Source organism: Phascolarctos cinereus, unplaced genomic scaffold (genome assembly GCF_003287225.1).
Source record: "Phascolarctos cinereus isolate Bilbo 61053 unplaced genomic scaffold, phaCin_HiC Scaffold_726;HRSCAF=1367, whole genome shotgun sequence".
NCBI lineage: Eukaryota > Metazoa > Chordata > Mammalia > Diprotodontia > Phascolarctidae > Phascolarctos > Phascolarctos cinereus.
The window spans coordinates 113,214,744-113,222,932 of NW_027556098.1; the positions used below are offsets into that span (position 1 = coordinate 113,214,744).

Here is an 8,189-nt window from a genome sequence, read left to right on the forward strand (position 1 = left end):
AGTGATGAATGATGGAACAGAAGTTTCAAAGACATAGACTGTTAGAGTTCAAAGGAGTTCAGGCTTTTCAACAGTGCCACATCTGGACCAGAACACTAATTCCCTGTCTAGTGCTCTTCAATTCTTCTTATTGTGGTTGAGGATAACAAGAGACACATTTCTGAGAAATATAAAAGAAGACAGTGTCATGTGAAAGAGAAAGAAATTTGGAACCAGAGGATCTGCCTTCAAATCCTAGCTCTGATACTTACTACTCATGTGATATTGAGTAAGTCAGTTTCCTGGCCTCTAAATTAGGAGGTTGGATTAAATGACTTCTAAGTTCTCTTCTAGTTCTAGCATGTTAGTATCACAGATTTAGAATGAAGTGAGGCCTTACAGATCAATTACTCCAAAATTGGAGTTTCTCTAGCATTTATTTGTATTATATTATTCAGTATTGAACTATCTTACATATATTTATGTTTATTAACTTTATGTTTATGCTGTATATATATATACATATATATATATATTATACACAATTATTAATCCTCCCCCATTATACAAATTCATTGGGAGCAAGGATTGTTTCTGTTCTTTGTACCTGTATCCCCAGGGCCAACCAAAGTGCCTGGAACAAAGCCGGGATGATGAATAGGCTTGGGTAAATTTTATAAAAAGAAAGGCCAAAGAACTAGAATGTTTAGCCTGGAAAAGAGAATACTTAGGTGGTAAGTACATACTAACCCCGAAGAATGGACATGTTGACCAGGAAGAATGGACTTGTTCTTTCTGGCCAGAGAAGTCAGTACTGGGAGCCATAGATGGAAGTTATAAAGAGGTGAATTTCAGCTTCGTGCTAGGAAAAGCTTGTAAACAATTACGACCTGTCCCAAAGTGATATGAGCTGCCTCTACAGCTAGTATCTTCTCCCTAATTATCTCCTTCAAGCAGAGGCTGGAGTACCACTTTCAGATTATGTCTATAGTGGGGATGCTTTCTTGAGTATGGGTTGGACTTGCTGGAAGGGGTTGAGGCCCTTCCCAACTTTAGGATATTGGAAATGTTAGGACCTGAGAAACAAAACAAACAGAAAAGTTAACTGGCAGGCAGTTTGGAGTTATGGACTTGGGGTTAGGGAAGACCTGAGTTCCTGTCTCAGATGCTAGCTGTGACCCTAGGCAAGTTACTTAATTTCTCAGTTTCCGAATGTGTAAAATAGCAATCACAATAGCACCTGGTCATAGGGTTGTCCTGAGGATCCAACGAGTTCTGCAAACCTTAAAACATTACATAAATGCCAGCTATTATTGCTATTATTAAGTAGTCACTCCCAGAGGAAGTGGCAGAGCCAAGATGCAAACTCAGGGCCTCTCTCTGCTCCAGATGCAGCACATTTTCCTGTGTATCACTGCTGTGCTTATGTTTTCCCATCCATAAAAAATGGATCTGGCAATTTTGCAGTACACTATGAATTCTTAATTCTCAGAATAATGTTTTTCGATTCATCAAATAAAAATAAGTATTAGAGTGAAGCAAGCAGAGCCAAGAAAACAATGAACACAATGACAAGTTAAGGAAGAACTTTGAAACAATAAAAAGTGAATGTTTCAAAATTACAAAGAACAAGCCTGGCCTTAAAAAAGAGATAAGAAAAGACACCGTTCCACTCCTTTGCAAAGGTGGGAGGTCCAAGGTTGTGGAACACTGCACATATTTTGAGATTTTTTTCAGTGTATGGAACAGTTTTGCTGATTTTTTTTCTTCCCCCTTTTTTTATCCTTTAAAAATGTTCTTAGTGGGGCAGCTAGGTGCCACAGTGGATAGAGTACCAGCCCTGAAGTCAGGAGGACCTGAGTTCAAATCCAGCCTCAGACCAAACACCTGACACTGACTAGCTGTCTGACCCTGGGCAAGTCACTTAACACCACTTGCCTAAAAAAAAATGCTCTTAGTTATATGTAATTGCTCTATGAGAAGGGATTGGAGAAAGGATAGGGGGAGAAATTTGGGCTATGTAAAGACAAATAAAAAATATTTTTCAAAAATGTGAATTTTGCAGAATACAATGAACACACATGCCCCAAAGAAGAGAAAGGAGAAGCCACTCCCACTCTTCCCCCATTGCTACTTTGCAGGGGTAGCAGGCTTTGGGGTGTGGAACACTGCATGTATTTTTAATATTTCTGTCTAATCAGTTTTGCTGACTTTTTTTCTTTTCTTTTGAAAAAAACTCATATAGCAGTTCCTTCTGTGGGGAAAAGAAATGGAAATTAGGATATGCCCATCAGTTGGGTAATAGCTGAACAACTTATGGTATATGAATGTGATGGAACACCATTCTGCTATAAGAAATAATGCAGGGGATGGTTTCAGAAAAAACTTGGGAAGACTTATATGAGCTGATGCAAAATGAAGTGAGTGGAACGAGGAAAACAATTTAGGCAATATAACAGCAATACTGTAAAAATAAGCAACTTTGAAAAACTTAAAAATTCTGATCAACACTATCACCTACCACAATGCCAAAGGACTCATGATGAAAAATGCTATCTACCTTCTGAGAGAACTGACAGTGTATAAACTGAAGGATATTTTTTTCTTTTTCTTCCCCTCTCCCTACCATGGCTAATGCATTAAAATGTTTTGTATGACTTCATATTTGTAATGAATTTTGTATTTATTGCCTTTCCCAACTGCTGAGGGAGAGAATCTGGAACTAAAAATTAAATTAAATATATACATTTTTTTTTCATTTTAGCTATATAGCTGGGAGTGAGGGCCACTGGTAGGGATACTGGGAGAAATTTAAACATATAAAGTGTATTTTAAAAAATAAAACGGGGAGGCAGGTAGGTGGCCCAGTGGATAAGAGCACTGGCCCTGGAGTCAGGAGGCCCTGAGTTCAAATTTCACCTCAGACACATAACACTCACTAGCTGTGTGACTCTGGGCAAGTCACTTAACTCCAATTGCCTCACCCAAAAAAAATAAAATAAAATAAAATGCATAGGATTACAAAGGAATTCAATTCCATTGAACACAGTCAAGTTAACAAGTGCTTGCTACGTTCCAAGCATTGTGATAATCATTTGGGAAAGGAGGAAAGACAACCCAGTTATTAGTGTCTGCGGTTTTGTTTTTTTTTTTAAATAAGTGGGGTGAAAAAGACGGGGGGGGATAACAAAGTGGGGAAGGAGAGGGGGGAAAGAGAGGTGAAGAAGGAAGAGAGAGTGAAGGGAAGAAAAAGAAGGGGAGAGGGGAAGAGAAAAGGGAGAATAGAGAGGGGGAAGAGAGAGAAAGAGGGTGAGGGAAGGAAAGGGGGAGGAGACAGGGGGAAAGAAGAGGGAAGAGACAGAGAAAGAGAAAAGGGGGAGGAAGTGGGGGAAGAAGGGGGAAGAGAAAAAAGGGGGGAACAGAGAGGAGGAAGTAGAGAAGGGAGAGGAGGAGATAGAGAAATAGAGAGAGGAGGAAAACAGGGAGAAAGAGAAAGGGAGAGGGAGTGGGAGAAGAGGGGAGACAGAGAGAAGGGGAAAGAAAGAAGGGGAGGGTGGGGGAGAGAGACTCAGTCTCATAGAGGGAGAAAAAGGAGAGAAAGGAGGGGAAAGAGGAGAGGAGAGAGCGAGTGTCAGAAAAGACCTTGCACGTGCGTGTGACTGACATCCCGGGAGGAGCCGGCAAGCAGAGAACAGTAACTGACATCCGAGGGGCTGGACACGCGCCTGACCCTCAGGCCGCTCCGCCCCCGCCCTCCCTGCACCGCCCCGGGCCCCGGCCGCGCTACCTGGCGAGCCGAGGCTTCTCCTCCGCAGGCTACTCGCCAGGCCTGGGGGCGGGCTCAGCACGGGCACCACGGGTTCCCGCGGACTGACCCCAACACCTTCGCTTCCTCTGTCCCTTCTCCTGCCGCCGCTGCTGCTACCACGTCCCAAGAAAGAGTCCGAGCCGGGCGACGACGAGCGCCGCCGCTTCCCACTCCGACTCGTGAGCTTCATCGTCCCGGCTCCTCGTCAGCTCCGTGCCGGCTGCAGGAAAAGAAGCTGACCGCTCCCGTATTCGGGCGCGGTGGCCGCCATCTTCCCGCCAGCGGTTTCAAATCCAGGCCTCCCAGCCGGCCCCGGAACCATAGAGTTCAGCGGACGGAGTAACCTGAGACCATAGAGGAGAAGCTCTTTTTGACTTGGGAGAGGACGAGAAGAGGTGGCTAGAACGGCCTCGGAGCATGGCTTTGCTTCACTGATGCCTGAGCGCCTCATTTCGCTTCTCTGACGTTACGTGAGTCCAGGGCTGGACCTGCAGTCTGGACACCTAAATTCAAATCCGATTTTGGACACCAGCTGACTCTAGACAAGTCTTAACCGTCTCGGTTTCCTACTTGACCAAATGCCGTTGCACTTACCCCCAGGGTTGTTGTGAAGATAAAATTCTTGTGTAGCACTTTGCAAACCATAAAACGCTATTTAAAAGGTAGCTATTGTCATTACCTTATTCAGCCCCCTGAGCTGATTTGCTGAGACTAGCTCTGCTGCGTTTGGAGAGCTGTGCAAGTAGGTCCCTTAACCTCTCTAGCTGCCTCAGTTTCTTCATCTGTGAATAAGCGCCTACTGTGTGCCAGGCCTATGCCTAGTGTTGTGGATACAAAAAGAGTGAAAAGACAGTACCTGCCTTTAAGAAGCTTAAAATCTAACGGGAGAGACAACATACAAACAAATATATACAACGTGAGAAATATACAAGACAAATGGGAAATAATTAAAACAAGACGCTGGAAAGGGGTTGGGGAAGGCTTCCTGTCGAAGGTGGGATTTTAGTTGGGACTTAAGATCATAGTCCCCCAGGTCTCTTCAAAAGGCCTCGGGGCCGCTCTCTAGCCCCCTTTTCTCAGTTGAAACTTGGTTTGTCTTTAAAAGTTAGAGAGTGTGAAAAGCAGCTTGCTTCAGGCTTGTCATTATCATAATTGCCCCCAGGAAAAACCAGTGACTAATCCCAGCCCTCCCAGTCCAGCTCCCTACTTTCCCTTAGGAAGCACAGAAGAGTTAAAGACCTCTGAATAACTTTTTATCACAGTAACAAAGGGCTTCTCAGTTGAGCTGATGAGACTCAAATGAGCCTCAGCCCAAGGAAATTGCGGGATGTTTAATCAAATTGAGAAAGTTTTTCTTTGTCTCCTCTCTGTATACTTAATAGAGGTGTAGATCCCTGGATTTGAAGTTAGATTACTCAAAATCTAATCTTGATCCTTCTTACTACGTGTATGACCTTGGGAAAAATCACTTCATAATTTCTATAGCTCCTTAAAGTCTCCAGAATACTTTCCTCAACACAGCACCAAATAGTGCAAGAATTATTATCCCTATTTTACAGCTGAGGGAAATAAGGCGCTGAGAAGTGAGTTGCCCATGATTCCATAGCCAGTAAGCCTCAGTTTTCCTGTCTGTAACTAACTGGGACATGCATCTTTAGATTGGGACAAGGTTACCCTAATGAAAAGGAGGAGGAGAACTGGCTGGACTGCTTTGGGAAAACTGCAAAGCTTTTTTACTGACCCCTACCTTCCCATGCAGTTAAAGGCCTGTCTTTTCAGCACAAGCAGTTTATTGTTGTTGCCCTACGCACTACTACCACTGAAGAACTAAAGATTAGTATCACCCAGAGCAGGATGGAGAGGCAGTGGTGGGTGTGAACAGGCTACAAATGCATAACCAAGAAATAACTCTTAAGAGTATTGGATGACATTAAGGAACTGTCACACAGGAAGAGAAGACGATTCTCTCAGGAGTAAAGGATGCCAGAGTTCTCCAATAGCTCGCTATGAAACAGGCCTCCAGTGCATTCAGGGGACATTTTGTGGTAGACTTTTGGAAGAACCTAAGAGTTATACTGGATAGGGAGGCATTGATGGGTTGCATTGTCGGAAGGAACTCCCAAATAGATGGAATTATAGATCTATTTGAGTATTCCCCAGTGCCTAGCACTGTGCTTGGCACGTAGTGTATGATAAATTCTTACTGACATTCATTTTAAAAAATTTTATACACTGGTTATATACAAGGTAGTTATGAGAGTACCTTTTGCTCACCTTACTAGAAGTGTCTCCATTTCCTGCCTCACTGGCTCAGGATAAATCTAATCTAGTTTATTTATCACCCCCTTCCACCAGTGTCCAAGCAATGTGCTTCCTGTTCAGTATTCCTATTTTCCTTGTCTTTTGGGTGTTCCAAAAGGTCTCAAGGTTTTGAATTTTTTTTCCCCCATTTGCCAGTTCTTAGCACACAGTAAGTGCTTAATGAATGCTTAGTAACAGACTGACTTCTGCCTCTCAACTTCTGGGACAGCCGGTCATATAACTGGGGTCTACTCATTTGAAGAAGCAAGAGTGAGGGCGAGAGGAGCTGGCCAGTGTTGTCTATGACTCAGATGGATATTCAAATGGATTTATGACTGCAATTTTTTTGTTTTTGCTAATTGTCCCACTAGATGAGCTGTCCTGGTGTGATATTGACCAACTACCCTAGTAGGTGTGAATTCCCAGGCCTAAAGTGTAGCAGCTAGGTGGTGCAATGGATAGAGTGCCAGGCCTGGAGTCAATAAGACTAATGTTCCCAAGTTCAAATTTGTTCTCAAACACTTACTTAGTAGCTGTGTGACCCTGGGCAAGTCACTTAACACTGTTCACTTCAGTTTCCTCACCTGTCAAATGAGCTGGAGAAGGAAACGGCAAACTACTCCAGTATCTTTGCCAAGAAAACTCCAAATGGGGTGACAAAAAGTCAGACACAACTGAAAAATGACTGAACAACATTGTAGAAGTCTAGAGGACAGGGGCATGTCATCTTTGTATTTCCCTTTGCACCTATGTCCCAGGGCCTTTGACTGAGGAGGCATTCAGTAAATATAAATTGAATGGGGGCAGCTAGGTGGTGCAGTGGATAGAGCTCTGGCATTGGAGTCAGGAGGACTGAGTTCAAATCCAGCCTCAGACACTTGACACTTAACTAGCTGTGTGACCTTGGGCAAGTCACTTAACCTTGATTACCTAGCCTCCCAAAAAATACACACACACACACACACACACACACACGTGTGTGTGTGTGTGTATATACGTATGTATATGTATATGTATATGTATATGTATATGTATATGTATATGTATATGTATATGTATATGTATATGTATGTATAACGAATGAACAGGAAATAGATTTGTACAAGAAAGGCAGTTTAATAAAATGCAATGAGAAGTGTTTCCTTCTAGTAGTGATACAGTCCATTCTATTCACAAAGATCTACATGCCTATAATTGAGTACAACTCAGCATCTAGGGGAGAGTAAACAAATGTCACACAGCAAAACTGGATACTAACAGAAATGTGGTTAACGTTAGCCATCTGCTGAAATAACTGGCCACACCCCGCCCAAAAAAAAAAATGTGTAAAGATAGTGCTAATAAGATTAGGGTATCTCTTGACACTAATAAAAATGTAACTAATATAAAACCAATCAGTATCCTGAAAATTACATTTGTCATGAACACATAACAGAGGCAGTGGTCTGCATGTAGACTATTAATAGGAATCTTTACTTAAGAATGTCACTGTTTGTTCAGTTCTATCCAAGGCAGACTTTAGTGGACTGGGATTTATTCTCTACCCAGCTCAGAGAAATACCCCCAAATAGACCCTCATTTTTTCCCCTAAAAAACATTTGGTGATACTCTGCTTATTTTTTTTTTGTCAATCTTGAAATTATTTGTTTAAAAATTCCTTTAAGAGCTTAAGATGAAGGGAAAATTTATTTTTCAGCTCGTAGTGGTTAACTCATATTGGAATGCAGTGCTGGGTAAAATGCCAAACCAAGCGAAACTTCAAGCTTAGCAGTGCACACAATGCTGAACTCAAACTGACTGCTAATTTGTGTCTGCTGGCTGCTAAAAGAAATTGGTGACAGTATGTTAGACATTTTGTAAGGGTTATCTGAATTAGTTTTGACATATACTCCTCATCCCATGGCTCCACATGCTTCTAAACTTCACACCAGGTACAAGGTTTTCACCAGCAAAAATGTGAATTTTGATCACTATGTTAATGCATCAATTGTTTGCAAGCACACTGGGTGTTCAGAGCCAAATGATTAATAATAATAGAAATATATAGAAATAAATAATAGAATAAATAATAGAAATAATCATTTAGTTTTACTTTTTTGGG

The 8,189-nt window shown here is 42.1% G+C and overlaps 1 protein-coding gene across 1 annotated transcript in view; it reads right to left on the reverse strand.

Annotated features, from left to right (window-relative positions):
- POLQ (DNA polymerase theta) overlaps window positions 1–4,092 on the reverse strand; it is a 120,448-nt gene extending 116,356 nt beyond the window's left edge. The window contains 1 exon segment of the mRNA XM_078146725.1: window positions 3,767–4,092. Within this exon segment, the coding sequence (XP_078002851.1) occupies window positions 3,767–3,977 (211 nt within the window). The 5' untranslated portion in view covers window positions 3,978–4,092.
- Between the last annotated feature and the right edge of the window lie 4,097 nt (window positions 4,093–8,189).